Raw genomic sequence first — 20405 nt, 5'->3', positions numbered from 1 at the left:
GAATATAAAAAAAACCCCAATATTCTGTACAATTGTCAATTTATAAATCAGCGTCTTCTCCCCACTCTCTCTTCCCCATTTCCCTTCAGCGTCCTCAGCCCACTCTCTCTCCACTTTCCTTCAGCGCACGCACATAAAAACAAGCAAGTAATTTATATCATTTTCATTCTATTCATGCATAGAAATTAAAGTCTAAATAATGCCAGTCACATAACAAAACATGATTTTACAAAAATAATTCCCTGCACAGTCAAGCCTGCAAGGATTACTAGATGTCTTTCAGCAGCTCACCTCCCTCCCTCCCCCTTACCTTTGTGGCCAAGTCAAAATGATCTACCAACAATAAAATTTTAAAAACACAAAGCACGCTGTATGCAGAGAAAATGTTAATTATCATTTATATTCCGTGGGTTTTCAAAGAGGTCAAGGCAGATGACTTTATGCAATGTCACCTCAGTAACAACTATACAAAAATAGACAAATATTCCCCCTCCCTTTTTACTAAAACGCGATAGCGGTTTTTAGCGCAGGGAGCTGCGCTGAATGCACCACGCTGCTCTCAACGCTCATAGGCTCCATGCGCTAAAAAACACTATTGCGGTTTAGTAAAAGGGGGCCATAGTGCAAAATATAGACAGCATATATAAATTCTCAAAGCAGACACATTTTGATCACTAAATTGAAAATAAAATCATTTTTCCTACCTTTGGTAATTTCATCAGTGTCTGGTTGCACTTTATTCTTCTGACTGTGCATCCAATATTTCTTCCCTTCTTTCAGCCTCCTGTATGCTTCCTCTCCTCCAGACCTCATTCCCTCCCCAAACATTTTCTTTGTTTCACCCTGCCCCTTCTTTCTTTTTCTCTCTCTCCATACCCCCTTTCTTTCTGTATGTCTGTTTTTCTCTCTCTCTCACCCTGTCCCCTTCTTTCTTTCTCTCTCCACATCCTCTTTTATTCTGTATGTCTGTCTTTCTCTCTCTGTGCCCCATTTTCTTTGTTTCACCCTGCCCCCTTTCTTTCTTTCTGGCTTCCTTTCCCCCCCTTTCTTTCTTTCACCCTGCCCTCCCCTATGCCACCACCATTGGGAAAATGCTGCCACCACCACTGGGGAATAGGCTGCCACTGCCGCCATTGGGAACAGGCCGGCGTCGAGTTTGCCCTGCTTCTCTTCCCCGCGGGGCCGACCAACTCTCGCCACCCGACGTCAATTCTAACGTCGGAGAGGATGTTCTAGGTCAGCCAGGCAGCGATTGGCTGGCCCAGAACGTCCTCTCCGACGTCAGAATTGACGCGAGTGGTGAGAGTTGGTCGGCCCCACAGGGAGAACTTGGCGCGGCCTGTTCCCGATGGCGGCATTGGCACTCAAGTGGCTAAAGAGCCGCAGTTTGCCGGCCCAAGGAGAACAATGGAGGCTGGCCAGCTGTGCACCCCCTTGGGACGTAAACCCGGGGCGGGGCGGACCGCCTCCCCCACCCTCCCCCACCTTGGTATGCCACTATCTGTACCTCACTCCCTCCCTATGACCAAAAATTCTCCTTTCTTCTATTCCCCGTGTACACAACCATCTCTTTCCCTCCCTTCCTCTCTCCCAAGTCCATGCCTTCTGTGTCCAAAAACACATTCCCTCCCCCACCTCAGCATCTATTTCCCTCCCTTCCTCTCTCCCAAGTCCATGCCTTCTGTGTCCAAAAACCCATTCCCTCCCCCAACTCAGCATCTCTTTCCCTCCCTTCCTCTCTCCCAAGTCCATGCCTTCTGTGTCCAAAAACCCATTCCATCCCCCACCTCAGCATCTCTTTCCCTCCCTTCCTCTCTCCCAAGTTCATGCCTTGTGTCCAAAACGCACTCCCTCCCCCCTTTTGTGTTCCGCGTTTGCCTCCCAGCCCATCTTTGCAACTTTCTGAGCAAAACGGAGCTCGAGCCGAGAGGCTTGTCTCCTGTTTCCTGCCTGCCCTGCCGCGCACAAATAGCCGACTGGAAGTATTCTCCGACGTACGCCACTGGAACCGGCACCGGTCCGCGGACCGGCGGTTGAAGAACTGTAGCCTAGAACCCTGGGGAGCCCGGGCCCCCTGTTAGCTCCGGGCCCCTGAATGCAGGACTGGTAGTACTGCCCTGATGGTGGCCCTGCACCCAGGTCCTTTTCTTGTTCGCTCTTACCCAGAGTTGCACCTGACATTCTATACTCGTGTTCCTTGTTCTTTCTGCCTAAATGCATTACTTTGCACTTTTCCACATTAAACTTCATCTGCCATTTCTCTGCCCATTTCTCTAAATGACACAAGTCATTCTGGAGTTCCTCACTATCCTTCTGTGATCTGATTGCCTGGCATAGCTTTGTGTCATCTGCAAACCTGATGATCTCACTGGATGTTCCTTCTTCTAGGTCATTGATGAAAATATTAAATAAGATGGGCCCAAGTATCGAGCCCTGGGTCATACCGCTGGTCACTTTCTCCCAGTCTGAGAACTTCCCATTTATGCCCACTCTCTACTTTCTGTTCTCCAGCCATTTGTCTACCTATCTTAGTATATCTCCCTCTATTCCATGGCTTTGTAGTTTCCTGAGAAGTCTTTCATGTGGAACCTTGTCAAACGCTTTCTGGAAGTCCAAGTATATTATGTCCACCGGTTCTCCACTATCAATTTGTTTGTTCACTGTCTCAAAAAATTGAAGTAAATTCGTCAAACATGATTTCCCTTTCCTGAAGCCATGTTGACTGGCTCTCATCAGGTCGTGTGTATCCAAGTGCCGGACTATGCTATGTTTAATCAGTGCTTCAACCATCTTTCCAGGGACAGACGTAAGACTCACAGGTCTGGGTGGGAGGGTTATTGGTCTGTAAGAATATTGTAATATTTTAAGTGATGTCTATAGTGTAAATGTTTTATTATTGTTCTTCACTTATTAAAATTATTTTAAAATGAATAAAGATTATTAAAAAAAGACTCACAGGTCTATAAGAAATGATACTTTGGGTGCAGTGGAGGATTAACCAGTGAGGAGGCTAGTTACGGGAAACCTGAACTAGAATGAAATAGTTGGTTCGGGTGTAGCCACTGAGGTCTTACTCCAATTAAATGCTAACAAAGTTATGAATGGCAATTGAGCTATGGACATGTATTTTTTGAACATATGCAAATAACTATTCTGATAAGAAGAATTAGTGGAGGATAGAATTATTAATGATACAAAGACAAGTCTAAATAATATATTTATTATGTTGATTGAGAAGCATTGTGTTTTTTGATACTAGGTGGATTTGCTTCTTCAATATCCTACTATTAGAGATTTAAGCCATTTTTTTCAAGTGATTTTTCAGTATTCTAAACATTTACATACATAACATACTTCTAAATGTTAGCACTAGTTTAAAGAGTTGCCCCAAAAGAGGCTGAAATTGGTACAGAGGAAATGTAAAGTCTTACATGTGGGAAACAGAAACCCGAAGTACAGCTATACGATGGGAGGACTGGTAATGGGTGAAAGTACCCAAGAAAAGGACTTGGGGGTAATAGTGGACAAGACAATGAAGCCATCGGCACAGTGCGCAGCGGCCTCTAAGAAGGCAAATAGAATGCTAGGTATTATCAAGAAAGGTATTACAGCCAGAATGAAAGAAGTTATCCTGCCGTTGTATCGGGCAATGGTGAACCTGCATCTGGAGTACGGCGTCCAATATTGGTCGCCGTACCTTAAGAAGGATATGGCAATACTCGAGAGGGTTCAGAAAAGAGCGACGCGATTGATAAAAGATATGGAAAACCTTACATATGCTGAAAGGTTAGAGAAATTGGGGCTCTTTTCCCTGGAAAAGTAGAGACTTAGAGGGGACATGATTGAGACTTACAAGATCATGAAGGGCAAAGAGAAAGTGGAGAGGGACAGATTCTTCAAACTTTTGAAAACTATAAGAACGAGTGGACATTCGGAAAAATTAAAAGGGGAGAGATTCAGAACCAATGCTAGGAAGTTCTTCTTCACCCAAAGGGTGGTGGACACCTGGAATGAGCTTCCAGAGGGTGTGATAGAACAGAGTATGATATTGGGTTTCAAGAAGGGACTGGATGATTTCCTGAAGGAAAAGGGGATAGAAGGGTATATTTAGAGGATTACCATACAGGTCCTGGACCTGATGGGCCGCCGCGTGAGTGGACTGCTGGGCATGATGGACCTCTGGTCTGACCCAGCAGAGGCACTGCTTATGTTCTTATGTTCTTAAGAGTTTGGAGGTTCTAAATATATATACTGTAGGGGAATAGAGGGACAGAGGAATTATGATACAGGTCTTTGAGTACATGAATGGAATTACATAGAAACAGAGAAAAAAAAGGAAGCAGATAAAGACCACATGGTCTGTCCAGCCTGCCCATCCATGCTATTTACTTGTCCCAAGCTTTCTTGAATTCCAGTTTATGTCTCCACCAGAAGTAGTATTTCCTTAGGTTACTTCTGAGTCTGTCCCCTTTCACTTTCATCCTATGCACCCTCATTCCAGAGTTTCCTTTTCAATTGAAAGAGACTCAAAACTCGATTCTAGGGAGTCTGGTGGGATCCAAGATGGCAACGGCATGCTGACTTATTGCAGAGCCATTTACTTTATTCTTTTTACCTCATGGGGGAGTAAAAGAGTTCTCACTGGACTTTCCCTTCCAAGCCAGCAGCCACCATTGCATCTGGCCCAATGGATGTTTTCTTAGTGCACTCCAGAACAGAGCAGTCTGTAACCTTGGTTCAAATGCAGTCAGCAGAAGGAGGGTGTAATAGACGAGGCCCCAAAATGTAATCTTTTGTGTTTAAAAGTGTGTTTTGGGCTAGTCTTTTGTTGGGTGTGTTGAGAGGTCCTGGGTTTCAATTCCCTCAAAGAGGTGCAGCGGGAAATAAATTGATGATAATGATAACCAAGAGTGGTTGCATAAAAATATATTTTGTAGAAATAGGCTTAATATTATAGAGGTGCAATGCTTAGAAGAAAGATACTAGCAGCGAGATACTAACAGTGATTGCAATTGCAATTTTATTGCAGTGTCTTTCCATGATCGCGTTTGTTTATCCACATTGTGTCAGGCGGCAGGAACCTTGTAAGACTCTCTGCAAGTAATCTCAGTTGTGCTTGACTTTCTGTCAGTTGGCACCATCTACTGGGCTACTTTTTATAACCCCTGAGGAAGTCCTCTTGGCTGAAACATGGACCGTGTTGGGGTCCAGTATATGTTTTATTACAACAGGAGTTTACACGCCTGCCACGTTTTGTTTTATTCATGTGTATATTTGTTTTAACTGAAATTTAATATTTGAAATAAACGTATCTGTCCATGCAAAGGTCTGACCAGTGTCCCTTCCCCACTACCAGGATTAGTTGGACCCTTGGCTGTGCTACTACCAGAGGTCATTTCAGGTTTGACCACTCCAACTTTGTTATTAACTCATCCACAAGTTATTAATTTAGAAACTATTTAGAAAGCTTTTTCAGGACTGACAATATTACTTTTTCTTTCTGTTAATGATTTATCTCAGAAAATGAAAGTTCTGGAAAATACAGTGAATACTTCTGTTCATGAAATGACTCATTCTAAATGCCCTACCTGATTTGAGCGAGAGCCTGTTCAAAGTTCTGTAATTAGAGATGTTTCCTCTTTGAGATTGAAGATGGAGAATTTTGAAAACTATACTAGGAGATATAATTTACGTCTCCTTAATTTTCCTTCTCCTCCTATACCAGCCAAGGAAATGTTTATAAGATGCCTAACAGAAGTTCTGAATGTTCCTCAGTCTAATTTTCCACCATTCGTGAGGGTTTATTATCTTCCTCAGAAGAAATCTGTGCAATTGGCACAGAATCAAGAATGTTTAAAGGCTGAGGGAGAAACTGTGGATGTTTCAGCTCTGCTGGAGATTTCTGATTCAGAACAAACTACGTCAACAACCTTAATAGTCATGTTAGACCTATTTTCTAATAGAGAATGACTATTGAAGTTGTTGGTTTTTTTTTAAAATATTGGCAGAAATAATTTTTTAATTTAAGAATTCTGATATTTCCAGATGTGACTCAAGAAACTCAGAGGAGAAAGAAGCAGTTCCTTTCGATGTGACCAGGTGTTTGCAAATAGAGGCATTGTTTTTTTTTTTGTTTTTTTTGGGGGGGGGGGTTCTAAAGTTTCCTTGTAAAAGTATTTTAAGGTTTAAATCTGTAAAACATGTACTCTTTGATCCAGCTCTTTTGACTACCTTTTTGGCAATAAAGAGGGTAGGAGTTATGACATCTGCCTCTTTCAGGGGCGAGGCTATATTTGAGTAACTACTCTAAGTTTTACGGAAGCATCATTCTAGTGTGGTCTTTAAAACTTTGTTTCTTTGTATTATATCCTCTTTTTTTCTGATTCTTGGATCCCAGTTATTGTGAACTTTAGCTGTTACAGAATTGAGAGATTTTTTTTTCATATTATTGTTAACATCTCATTGATTGTGCTTCATAAAATTGTCAATCATGGCAACCATCTGGGGATCCATGACATTAAACAGTGTATTAACTAACTTTGGTATGTGATTTAGGATTTATGTCAACTATTTCAGAAGTTATCGGTTCTGGAACTTACATAAAAGTATCAGCCAGAATTGCTATTCCATCTGGCTTTCCATAGATGATCAGCGATGGAAGCAAGCTCCACCCATTGACCTCTGACATCAAACGCCACAGGTATTTTAATCTGTGAGCACTGAAGTGTTTTTACCATCTCATTGACTGTGCCTGCATAAAGATGTCAGCTCGAATTGCCATTCCATCTGGCTTTGCTTCTGAACATTGGCAATCGGGCGTGCTACCAAGCTCCGCCCATTGACCTCTGAATCAAAGATACAGCAGGTATTTTACTGTGGTGCATAGTGATACATCACTACTCAGCACACCGCCTAAGTGCAGGCCAAAGGTGCACGCCTTAGTGTGCACCTTTGTGCAGTGGCTGGAACTATAATTCGATGCTAGAATTTGGATTAATTCCTTGACTATTGGTGATATTGTTTTTAAGGCGCACCAAATTTGAATGAGTTGGAATTGTTGAGAGTTTAATTATGGCTATTACTAGGATTGGTAAAAGTGAGAACAGTTTAATTATTTTAATAGGGTGTATAGGATTATTTTTAGTTTTATTTATTATGAACTTGAACCCTTTAACAATGTTTATCCCTGTAGTATATGACTGACGCTTTAAATTCCAGAATACCTAAAGTTGTAGATAGGCCAAATTTGATACCTTGCTTAACTATCAGAATATATTTGTTTCTCTAGGCAGATGTCGTTATAATCCAAATTATTCTAGATTGAGAGAAAAGAATTCCTCTTTTCAGAGTGCTCATGTCTATCGCATGTTCTGTGGATTATTCTCAGTTATTAATTCCTATGCCTTATTTGCTTGTGAACACTCTTTCTGTTTCTAATAAGCTTGATGTACTACATGATCTAATTTTTGAACTGGATGGTGGTATTGTTTTTTGGGGTTTTTTTTACTGAAATTTCGTTAACTCCCACAGAGAGTCTACATTTGCACTGTATGTGTACTCTATAATCGCCTGGTTACAAACCTTTGTATTGCTCACAGGAGGTGAAGAAGAGTGGGGGTGTTTATGATTGTTTATAAATCTTGGCTACCTATCAAGCAGATAAACGCCTGATTTTTTTTTTTTTAATTATTATTATTATTATTGTTTGGTGTGAAGTTTTTCTTTTTCTTATACTTCAATTGGTATTCTTTTGATTTATTGTGCTCCAACTTTTACCTTTGAGTGAATAGAACTTCTTATGGAGAGAATTCTTTTACCTTGTATTCATTTTAAGAAAGTTTTAGTTCTAGGTGATTTTAATTTACATTTACTTTATAATTCATCGTTGGTCCAATTTAAGGACTTTGTCTTCTTTGAATCTTGTTTGGTGGCCTGCTACTTAAACTCATGCTGCTGGTCACATTCTGGATGATCTATTTGTGACAAATACTGTGGAGTTGGATTGTTTTATTTCTGATGTTGTAGTTTCTCCGATTATTTGGTCAGATCAGTGAGTCTCTAGAGTTGGGAGTGGTACCGGAGGTCTGGAGAAGGACAGATGTGGTCCCTTGCCACAATAGTGGAAGTAAGGAAGAAATAGGGAATTACAGGCCGGTAAGTCTGATTTCTGTAGTAAGCAAATTAACGGAAACACTTTTAAAACAGAGAATGTTTAAGTTTCTGGAATTCTGTAGATTACAGGACCAGAGGCAACATGGATTCACTAGAGAAAGGTCTTGTCAGACAAATCTGATCAATTTCTTTGACTGGATGACTAGAGAATTGGATAGAGGATGTGCGCTAGATGTGGTATATTTAGATTTTAGCAAAGCCTTTGACAGCGTTCCAAACAGACGTCTAATAAATACACTGAGTGCCCTCGGGATGAGTCCCAAAGTGACGGGCTGGGTCAAGAACTGGTTGAATGGAAGGCAACAGAGGGTAGTGATCAATGGAGATCGCTCAGAGGAAAGGGATTTTACCAAGTGGTGTGCCTATTCTTTTTAACATTTTTATAAATGATATTGCTGAAGGGTTGTTGGGTAAGATTAGCCTCTTTGCGGATGATACCAAAGTCTGCAATAGAGTAGACACATCGGATGGTGCGGATAACATGAAGAAAGACCTGAAGCTTTAAGAATGTTCTGAAATTTGGCAGCTAAAATATAATGCTAAGAAATGCAAGGTCATGCATTTGGGCTACAAAATCTCGAGGGAACGGTACAGTTTAGGGGGTGAAGAACTTATGTGCATGACATAAGAGCAGGACTTGGTTGTGATTGTATGCCATGATCTTAAGGTGGCCAAACAGGTTGAAAAGGTGACGGCGAAAGCTAGAAGGATGCAAGGTTGCATAGGGAGAGGTATGGCCAGTAGGAAAAAGGAGGTACTGATGCCCCTATATAAGAGTTTGGTGAGACCTCATTAAGAATATTGTGTACAATTCTGGAGGCTGCACCTTCAAAAAGATATAAAAAGGATAGAGTCGGTCCAGAGGAAGGCTACTAAAATGGTATGTGGTCTTCATCATAAGGCGTATGGGGACAGACTTAAAGATCTCAATCTGTATACTTTGGAGGAAAGGCGGGAGAGGGGAGATATGATAGAGACCTATGTAATGTATATGCACATGAGTTGAGTCTCTTTCATTTGAAAGAAACTCTGCAATGAGCGGGCATAGGATGAAGTTAAGAGGTGATAGGCTCCAGATTAATCTAAGGAAATACTTTTTTATAGAAAGGGTGATAGATGCATGAAACAGGCTCCCGGAAGAGGTGGTGGAGACAGAGACTTTGTCTGAATTCAAGAGGGCCTGGAATAGGCACTTGGGATCTCTTGGAGAGAGAAAGAGATAATAGTAACTGCGGATGGGCAGACTAGATGGGCCATTTGGCCTTTATTTGCCATCGTGTTTCTTTGTTTCTAAACTAAACTAAACTAAACTAAACCTTAGGTTTGTATACCGCACCATCTCCATACTCGTATATCTTCCTTTCCTTCTGCCCCTGAACTTGCAATTTTTTTGAAAATAAGATAATTGACATAAATTTGCAATTTTGCTTCCACTGTATCAGTATAATGTATTGATGATTACAGGTTTGAGTGACTTTAAAGAAACTGAATTAGAATTCTTAGGCATAACCATTACTTTCTATAGTAAAGGTCATTGTGATTTTGACCCTTGTCCTTTTTCTACCCTGAAATTTATTCCTATTGGGGAATCTTTACTTTTGGTAAATTCAATGCTGCAGCTGGGTTACTATCCTGCTAATATACGGTAAGTTCCATCATTCTTTTACCTATAATTAAGGACCATCTTAAATCTCCATCTATTTGTTCAAACTATAGATCTATTGCAAACATCCTTTCTTGGCTAAATTATCAGAATCTATTGGTGGCCTACAATTTCAAGATTATCTAGATAATTTTGAGCTCCTGGATTGTTGTTAATTCGGATTTAGAAAATTTAACAGCACTGAAACCTGTCTTCTGTCTCTTGCTTCAGAACTGAGAACCTGAACTGATAAGGGAGTTCCCTCTGTTCTTATGCCGCTAGACTTTTGACCATGATCTTTTATTAGGATTTAATCAAGTTAGTCTTTCTGGAAGGGTGCTAAATTGGTTTGCGTCTATTTTGAAAAATCAAAATTGTAAGGTAGTCATGAAAGGTGAGAGTTCTCCTTCTTGATCTCTGGGTTCTTCTTTGTCTCCTGTTACTTTTTAATGTTTTAGGGCTAGATTCACAAAGGGCATGGATTGGATCTGATCAGTGAGGGATCAGATCGGATCCGTGTCTGGGGGGCAAGCGATCCCGACACATGCGCAGACCATCTGTAGATGGTCTGCGCATGCTTAAGAGCAACGACCTTTTTTTTTTTAACTTTTATTTTTTGTTAACTGACCCAACACTATTTAACCAGCTAGGAGCCATTCCTGGTCTGTTAAATAATGCTGAATATCGAGCCAATTTTACGAGGTATAAAAGGAAAGTACATTCTTAGTCCTCCCACTCTCTTGAAATTTCATGCAAAATCTACAGATAAATAATACTTGTACACCGTACACCAAAATGAACAGTTTGAAAATTGCCTGATAAGTAACAGAAATAGAATACTGCTTGCTTATACTCCTCCTTTCAATCTTTATCCAGATACTCCCATTTCCTAGCCAAGTAGTATATAACAGAGTTGGAAAGTGTGGAAGCCGAACTGTTGTTTTGCTGTTGCGGATCTTGTCAGAAAGGCATGGCTTCAACCTGGTGACTTCAGACATTCACAACAAGACCAGACTGACCAAAAACGAGCAGGTAAGCTGCAGTTCTGTACCGAAATTTTCGGAATTGAATAACGATACAGTGCTTGTTACTTTGGTTTCAATAACTATTAAGAAATTCACTCAAACCTGAAAAAGTTTCATTTCTTAAAACAATCGGACCAGGATTCGGTGTGTGGCAGTCAGCGTGTTTTTAAATGCTGATAGTTGCTGGGCCGATATCCAGATATTCAGTGCTGGGCCATGTCCAGGTGCTGGCATATCCATGTAACCATAGGCCATTGGCTTTCATCTAGATCCCAGATGAATATCCTCTGGTACTCACATAAGGGGGGGGGTGTCCTCTGTCCTCCCCATTTTGATGCCCTTAATCCCCCATATCCCCCCAATCAAACTCCCAATTCTGATTTCCATTTCAAGCCTCCCCCATTCTGATTCTCCCTTCAAAATTTTAACTGAATCTAGGGTTGCCAGATATCCAGATTTCCCCCGACATGTCCTCCACTACCCTTGGGACTTACTCAAAAGTGATCTCTGATGGCCCAGTAGGCTGGGTCAAGAGCAGTCTCCCTCTTCTCCTCCCCCATTCAGCTCTGGGTTCAAAAATGATGACATGATCCGTAGTGGTACTACCATGAGATTACCACTAGGGGTCAGTGCTGCATGGTATATCCTAATCCAGACATGAGCAAACTACAGCCCGCGGGCCATATCTGGCCCGTTTAGTGTTTTAAACTGGCCCCCCCATGGCGAGGTGTACTTTCCTCCCTCCCTCCCTTCCATGAAGCCGATGCAACCCACAGAGCTCTGGGATTCTGAAGCTGTGACATACCGGGCCCTGTAACAGGTAACAGGTCTGGTGACGTCTCAGACCGGAGGGCAGCTGGAGGTTTGGCTGCCTCAGCTGGCAGCCTGATTGATATATCTGGGTCCCGCAATCAGGGGCAGGAAGCGCGAAGAGTGCTGGAGGGAAGGGTGGAAGAGAGGTACAGGGAAATGGAAATGAGGGATGAGAGAGTGGGGACTGGGGAGAAGACACTGCTGAAGGGAACTGGAAGAGAGAAGGCAGACAGTGGATGGAAGGAATTCAATGAGGAGAAGATGAGGAAAGCAGAAACCAGATAACAAAGGTAGAAAAAAAATTCTATTTATTTTATTTTATTTTTTCTTGCTTTAGGATAAAGTACCGTATTTGCCGGCGTATAAGACGACTGGGCGTATAAGACGACCCCCCAACTTTTACAGTTAAAATATAGAGTTTGTTATATACTCGCCATATAAGACTACTCCTTCTTCCGCACACCTTCTGCACAACAAATAAAACTTAAAAGAACATCAGAATTTATTTCAACAATTTTAATTAATTCACTAAAGCTGAATAGAACAATAAACCCATGGGAGCTGCCATGCTATTTGTTTTCTAAACTGTTAACCAAACTGAAACTGTCAATGATAGAAGGAAGATAACACATAGAGGGAGAGAGCAAGTGCCGGGCAAGTCCCTAGCAAGTTTGCTGGCATGACAGTTTCCCTTTAAAAGCCTTCAAAAGCCTCCTGTTCGCCCCCGCAACTTCCTTAAGGGCTAGACTCCACACACGGCCGCTTGTGCGAGAGACGTAGTAAAGAGAAAAGGGGTGGGGCCAGAGCACCGCTGCTTCCCGCTGCGCAGGATGAAGGAGCTGGCACCCTTGTCACACTGATGTCCCGCCATGGCCCCGCTGATGTCCCGGCAGGTTTACTAGTACCGTAAGCACCGTAAGGAGGTAAGGAAGGAGATGTTAGGGCATGTAAAGTAGAGAGTTGCGCGGGGACAGAAATCCCACCCGTCCCCACCCGTCCCTGCCAAAGTCCCACCCGTCCCCACCCGTCCCCACGAGGAATCCCACCCGTCCCCGTGAGGAATCCCTCCATCCCCACCCGTCCCCGCGAGGAATCCCCTCCGTCCCCACCCGTCCCCGCGAGGAATCCCCTCCGTCCCCGCCCGTCCCTATAAACTTCAGAAATAGTTATTTCATTTAATTATGCTACTGAATTAAAGGCTCTGGTAGAAACCCATTTACAAATAAGCAAAAAGACTTTATTAATTTGAAAATATTAATTGGGAAGAATACATACTTTGTAAACGGGTTTCTACCAGAGCCTCTAATGTTTATAAATTTTTATCAACACAACTAATATACTACTTTATCCTGAAGCAAAAAAAAAAAAAAAGAAATAGAATTCTTTTCCTACCTTTGTTGCCTGGTTTCTGCTTTCCTCATGTTCTCATTCAATTCCTTCCATCCACTATCTCTCTTCCTTCTGCATCTTCCATTTGCTCTGTTACTGTGCCTCTCCCTTTCTTCCCCCTTCCAAATTGGTCTGGCACCCATCTTCTTCTCTCCGCTCCCCCCATAGTCTGGCATCTGTCTTCTTCCCTGCCAGCATCTTCTCCCTACTCTCTCTTCCTCATTTCCTTTGTGTCCTTCTCCCCCCCATCTTCCCCATGTCCCTTCAGCGTCCTTCTCCACCCCTTTGTCTTCCCCATGTGCTTTCAGCATCCTTCTCCCCCCTCTGTCTTCCACAAGTGCTTTCAGAGTCCTTTGTTTAAGCCCTCCCTCCCCTCCGACGTCAGCGCTGACGTCGGGAAGACTTCCGTTCGGCTCTGTGCTGCAAGCAGAGAAGGTAGGGAGAAGAAGAGCCGCGCACATCCAGAAGACTGAGTACATCCAGCCCCGCAGGAGCCCCGCGACCCTCGGAGGCGTCCCCATGGGATCCCCGCGACCCTAGGGGGCGTCCCCACGGGATCCCCGCGACCCTAGGGGCATCCCCATGCAGCTCTCTAATGTAAAGTAAGGGCATGTAAACAGTACCCGGCGTATAAGACGACCCCCGACTTTGGGGAGGATTTTAAGGTACTGAAAAGTCGTCTTATACGCCGGCAAATACGGTAGTATATATTTGTTGTGTTGATAAACATTTATAAACAAAGCCCTGCCGGCTGACTATCTTTCTCTAGTTCAGCAGCCAGAACTTTGATTTATAAAATGACAATTGTACAGAATATTGTTTCTTTTTATACTTTAATAAAATAAGTTTAGTATAAAACTATTTGAGCCTTGTGTGGATGGGATCGGATGGTTTGCAGGGATGGGACGGGGATGGGGACCGAGCTCGTGGGGATGGGACGGGTCCGGCCCATCTGTCAAATTTAAGAACCCATTGTGGCCCACAAGTCAGGGATTAGGCCCTGTCCTAATCCCATCCAAAACAACCCCAGGAATGCCTCTCTTTAATCTGACTAAAGTACATTCACATGCTTCTAGCCAGTGCTTTTTTTTTTCTCAAAGTAAAAAATATGCCATTACTCATACAAGGCCAACTTTAGAAGGCAGGATGGCTATCCATGGCTCTGTCTTCACAGTAGCCATACCCCCTGTTAATCTGACACTGACCATATAGAAAGGCAGCACTGCAAATATTACACCATACACGTATATGACCAGCACACCTTGGTCATATACGTCTATGCAAAACATAGATACAGTCTCTCCAAATACATAATAAATTATTACAAAAAGAAATGTGTGATGAAAAACTGAACTAGAAATCCCAAGAAGCCAAACAAGCAAAACAGACAGCCCCCTCACCAAATGCAGAACAAACACCACAAATTAAAAATAGAAATATACTGATATGCAAAATACAACATCATAGATGCACATTTTACAAAACTGACATATTCCTATTAATAAATTAAAAATAAAATACTATGTTGTCTGGTATTTTAATGTTACTGTTTTGTCTGGTTTCTGGTTTCCTATCTCTTTTCTTCCATTTCTTTCCAGGGTCTGCTGTCCATTTGTATTTCTCATCTTTACTCCTATAGTTGTCCATTCCTCACTTACATCGGCTTTTGGCATTGATCTTTCACTTTCATCTCTTTCTGCTACTTCATTTTTATCTACCCTCCCCCTGCCAAGCCCTCCCCCACTCAGGTCTCTTTCACATGGTTACACCTTGCCCAGCATTATCCCTTTCTCTTTCTCTCCCTTGCCCACCCCAGAAATCCAGCATTTCCCCGTTCTCTCCTCTCCCTAATAATCGTCAAGCATTTCTTCTCTCCTCATTCCCCCATCCGGCAGTCAAACATTTCTCCTTCTTTGTTCCCCACCAACAGAAAAATAACTGCAGTCTCTTCGTCCCCTTCTGATAGTCAAGCATCTTTCCTCTCCCTATCCCCCTCTAGCAGTCAAGCATCTTCCTTCTCCCCTTCTCCTTCCAGCAGTCAAGCATCTTTCCTTTCCCTATCCCCCTCCATTAGTCAAGCATCTTCCTTCTCCCCTTCCCCTTCCAGCAGGCAAGCATCTTTCCTATCCCTATCCCCCTCTAACAGTCAGCATCTTCCTTCTCCCCTTCCAGGAGTCAAGCATCTTTCCTCTCTCTATCCCCCTCCATCACTCAAGCATCTTCCTTCTCCCCTTCCCCTTCCAGCAGTCAAGCATCTTCCCTCTCCCTATCCCCTCCATCAGTCAAATATATTCCTTCTCTCCATTCCCCTTCCAGCAGTCAAGAATCTTTCCTCTCCCTATCCCCCTCTAGCAGTCAAGCATCTTCCTTTTCCCCTTCCCCTTCCAGCAGTCAAGCATCTTTCATCTCCCTATCCCCCTCCATCAGTCAAACATCTTCCTTCTCCCCTTCCCCTTCCAGCAGTCAAGCATCTTCCTTCCTCCTATCCTCCTCCATCATTCAAGCATCTTCCTTCTCCCCTTCCAGCAGTCAAGCATCTTTCCTCTCCCTATCCCCCTCCATCAGTCAAGCATTTCCTTCTCCCCTTCCAGCAGTCAAGCATCTTCCTTCCCCCTATCCTCCATCACTCAAGCATCTTCCTTCTTCCCTTCCCCTTCCAGCAGTCAAGCACCTTTCCTAGAATGCCACTAGTTCATATTTCAACAGGAACCAGGATGGTTTTTCTTTAATAGTAGTGTTGTGAATGCTTAACATCTTAGGAGGAAAGTGAAGTGCTATTTTAAGAAATGTATGAAATGTATAGCTCCACATTCCTTAGCTTTTTGCAGTATTAATACAGAACCAAATCTTTCCTAGAGAAGGTAAGAGGGTAAAACTAGAGAGCATAAATTGATATTGCAGAGTGTAGCAGACTCAAGAGTAATGTTAGGAATTTTTTTTTTCACAGAAAGGGTGTTGGATTCCTGAAATGCCCTCCCTAGAGAGGTGGTGGAGAGCAAAACAGTTACGGAATTTAGAAAAGCTTGGGACGAACACAGAGAATCTCTAATCAGAGATTGAAGGGTATAAGTCTGTGTCCTGTATAAGGTTAATCGTTTTAGAATGGGCTGGGGAGGACTTTGGGAATTCCTGTAGTTTGTGTAGACCCCTCTACACCATCCAGCTACTGTCCAATAGCAAACATTCCTCTCCTTACCAAGATGCTAGAATCCATCATATCCACTCAACTATCTTCCTACCTTGAAAAATTCACCATTCTGCTACCCCACCAATACGGCTTCCATCCCAACTTCAGCACCAAATCCCTTCTGACCTCCTTAATCTCAAAAGTTCAACATCTCCATTCTCGCAACAAGTTCGCTGTCCTTCTTCAATTCGACCTCTCTGCAGCTTTTGATGTCGTCCATCATGATATCCTACTTTACCAACTCATCGAGATAGGCATTAACTCCACAGTCCTTGACTGGTTCTCGAAGTTCTTATCCAATCCACCATCCTTTCCAGACTGGACTATTGCAACTCTAACAATGAAAAACCTTCAAAGATTCCAGCGGATTCAGAATGCCGCTGCTAAGCTTATCTTCGCAAAAAGCAAATTCGACCACGTCTCACCGCTTTTGTCCAAACTCCACTGGCTTCCGATAATTTCCAGAGTCCACTTCAAATGTGCCTGCTTTACTTTCAAGATCCTACACGGCATCCTCCCCCCTCCCCCTTTATTTCTCTTTCTTGGAATTCCTCTAAACCCCAATTCCACCCAAAAACTGAAACTTTCCTTTCCCTCTCTAAAAGGCGTCTCCCTTGTAGGAGAACTAGGTTCCTCCCTCCCTTTTAGAATCACTGAGCTCTGGAACAACCTTACCTCCCCTCTTAGGAATCTGAGCTCCCTCCAACTCTTCCGTAAACATCTGAAAACCTGGTTATTCTCAAAAATGTAACTCTTCCTCCCTCTCTGTTTATTCTAGTCCTCTAAATTTCCTCTTCATCTTTCCCTCCACTGGAGTTCCTTTCTACCCTAATTCTTGTTAACCGTGTCGAGCTCTGCGAATGTAGAGATGATGCGGTATACAAACCTAAGGTTTAATTTAGTTAATTTAGTTTAGTGATGGCTTAGGTAGGCTGGAGTGAATTTCAATGGCAACTGGAATAGTTGGAACCTAAGAACTGTACCAGGCAGACTTCTAAAGTCTACGGTCCAAAAATATAATTCAATTTAATCATGAATTTATAATGCATGTAACCATTGGGCAGACTGGATGACCCAGTTAGGTGTTTATCTGCCATCATGTACTATGTTACTATGTTAGGCTACTCTGTACAGGGGCTAGGGCTTTTTTCGCTGGAGAAGTGAAGACTTAGAGGGGATATGATAGAAACTTATAAGATCACGAAGGGCATAGAGAAAGTGGAGAGGGACAGATTCTTCAAACTTTCGACAACTACAAAAATGAGAGGGCATTCCGAAAAATTAAAAGGGGACAGATTCAAAACCAATGCTAGGAAGTTCTTCTTCACCCAATGGGTGGTGGATACCTGGAACGCGCTTCCAGAAGGAGTGATAGGACAGGGTACGGTATTGGAATTCAAGAAGGGATTGGACAATTTTCTGAAGGAAAAGGGGATAGAAGGGTATAGATAGAGGGCTAGTATACAGGTCCTGGTCCTGATGGGCATGATGGACCTCAGGTCTGACCCAGCAGAGGCACAGCTTATGTTCTTATGTTATCAGTATAGAACCCAATGGAGAAAAATAAGGGAATCATTCCATGCCCCATTTTATGTTTTGCAGTTAATGCTTGCTGGAATTATTGTGTGGTAAGTGCCAAACTGCTGTTGCACTAATTGTCGGCACACATTAATTTTTGCATTTGCTGCTTAACACACTTTAGTAAAAAAAAAATTTTTTTTTAAGTTTCCCTTACATACTTATATAAATTATGAAGCATACAAATTTGAGTGTGTGAGATGGAACTAAATAATCTTAAGTGTCAGAGATCAGGGCTGATTTGGGAGTGTGTGTGTTGTGTCTACACAGCTTATGCTTGCATGTTTATATTATGTTCCTGTGGCTTCAGTTGCAAGTTTTCAGATTCCACTTCTGAGAGTTGTGGGTTTGATTCCCTTAGCATCACAGGGATGAAGCAGAAACATTTCCCTGGCCCCACAGACTATAAGAGGTGCCAAAAACAAATGGATAACGCATGCCTATTTGATTTGTTAAGAGGTATATAAACTGAAAATAGCCTCATTCATCACTTCTGCTCAGAGTGCAGCGGCAGCCAAGGAACCAAACAGAATATTGTGAATTATTAGGAAAGGCACGGAGAATAAAACTGAGGATATTGTAATGCTTCTGTATTACACCATGGTGTGATTGCATTGAACATCGTGTGCAGTTCTGGTCACTGTATCTCAGAAAGGACATAGAAAAAGTACAGAAAAGATCGACCGAAACTTAATCTTGGAGAAGAGACATCTGCGGGGAGTTACAATACTTGAACGGGTAAACAGGAATCGGTTGTTTACTCTTTCAAAAAGTGCAAAGATTATAGGACATGCAATGAACTTACTAAGTAGCACATGTAAAACAAATCAGAGAAAATGTGTTTTTCACTCAATGCCTAAGTAAACTTTGGAATTCATTGCTGGAAGATACAAAGGGCAGTGGCGTACCAAGGCGGTGCTCTGCTCTGGGTGCATGCTTTAAGCGGGTTCACAGTCAGCCCACCGGGTTTGGAACCTCCCAACCTACATCGCTGGTGCTGCTTTCCTGAACCAGCAGCAGCGGCAGTAAACTTTAAATTCAGTTATCCCGAGACCTTCCTGCAACTTCCCGTGACTGCCGGTTCACCCCCTCTGACTTTACTTCCTTGTTCTGGAGCAGAGCCGGCAGCCACAGGCAGGTGTAGCAAGGTCCCGCAATTACTGTGTTTAAGTTTACAGCCACTGCTGCTGGTTCGAGAAACATACAGTAGGGGTGGGGAGGTGAGGGGGCAAGATACTGGATGGCACTGGGGTGGAGGGCAATGTTCCCTCTAAGCTGCACAGATGCACAGCCAGACACTTCTCTTCTGAGCCCAGTGCAGCAGCTCTTGGTGCCGCAAACCAAAAGCAGCACTTCCCGCCACCAGGATGTATCTTGGAGCAGGCCAAGTGGCTGCTCCCTGCAGTCCGGAGTTCCATTCATCCCCTCCCCATCCCCCTCCCCCCACTCCTCCATGGGACCCATCTCTTTAGCTCTTTTATCCTTTAAGCAGCCGGCAGCGTGAGTGAACACACGCTGCCTTCGGTAGCCCAAAGCTTTCTTTCTGCTACCGCTTCTGTCACCTGTCCCCTCATAGGCAGGAAGCAGTAGCAGAGGGAAAGCTTATGGACCGCCAAAGGCAGTGTGTCCCTGAAGGATGAAAAAGCTGCTGCCTTACCAGATCTCGTTGAGGGGAGGAGTGCATGGGGGTCAGGTTGCTGGGGAATCACAGGGGAAGGCATTAGAGAAATGCTTGACCGAGGGGATGGGGAGACAAAAAGAAAGATGCCAGACCTCCGGGGCAGGGAAGGGAAGGGGAGGACAGAAATGCCAGACCATGGTAGGAAATTGGAGGAGGGAAGGGAAGGAGAGAAGAGGAGATACCAGACCACAAGAAAAGGAAAGAGAGAGATGGGACTACTGGAGGGAGAGGGAAGGAGAGAGAGTTGCCAGATCAGGGAAGGGAAGGAGGAGAGAGATTCCAGACTAGGGTAGGGAGGAAGAAGGAAGGGAAGGAGAGAAATACCAGATCACAAGAAGGGGGGAAAGGGAAGGAGAGAGATGGACTACTGAAGGAGGAGAGAAGGAGAGAGAAAGATGCTAGACCAGGGAAGAGAAGGAGGATAGAGAGTTAGGGGAGATGGAGAAGAGAAGGACAAAGAAATGCCATACCACAAAGGGGAAGGAGGGGAGAGTGGTTGATGCCAGACTGGGGAAAGGAAAGGAGAAAGATGTCAGACCATTAGAGGGGGGAGAGAGAGGGAAGAGATGCTGCACAGGGATGGAAAGGAAGGTGAGGAGATACTGCACATAGATAGATGGGAAGGAAAGATATGGAACAGTAGATTGAATTGAGAAGGAAGAAGAAAAATTGAAGATAATTGAATATTGAAAGATAATGCAAAAGATGGATGTAGGGCAGAAAGTGAAGGGGAGAGAAACAGCAAATCAATAAGAAGGCCCTTGAAATAGAGTTAAGGACACAGACTGAAGGAAGTGCAACCAGAGACTGGGAAAATGTGTAGAAAAATAAAATCACCAGACAAAGGTAGGAAAATGATTTTATTTATTTATTTAAAAAAATTTTATACTGCATAAAAACTACCCAGTTTACATAAAA

The 20405-nt window shown here is 43.1% G+C and overlaps 1 protein-coding gene across 1 annotated transcript in view; it reads left to right on the top strand.

The window, feature by feature from the left end:
* Positions 1–20405, top strand: part of UST (uronyl 2-sulfotransferase) — a 468768-nt gene that overhangs the window by 271179 nt on the left and 177184 nt on the right. Inside the window, exon 3 of the mRNA XM_033939040.1 lies at positions 10691–10846. Within this exon, the coding sequence (XP_033794931.1) occupies positions 10691–10846 (156 nt within the window). The remainder of the gene's footprint in view (positions 1–10690; positions 10847–20405) is intronic.

This window comes from Geotrypetes seraphini, chromosome 3, assembly GCF_902459505.1.
Source record: "Geotrypetes seraphini chromosome 3, aGeoSer1.1, whole genome shotgun sequence".
In the NCBI taxonomy this organism is placed as follows: Eukaryota; Metazoa; Chordata; class Amphibia; order Gymnophiona; family Dermophiidae; genus Geotrypetes; species Geotrypetes seraphini.
This window is presented reverse-complemented; position numbering and strand designations above follow the sequence as displayed.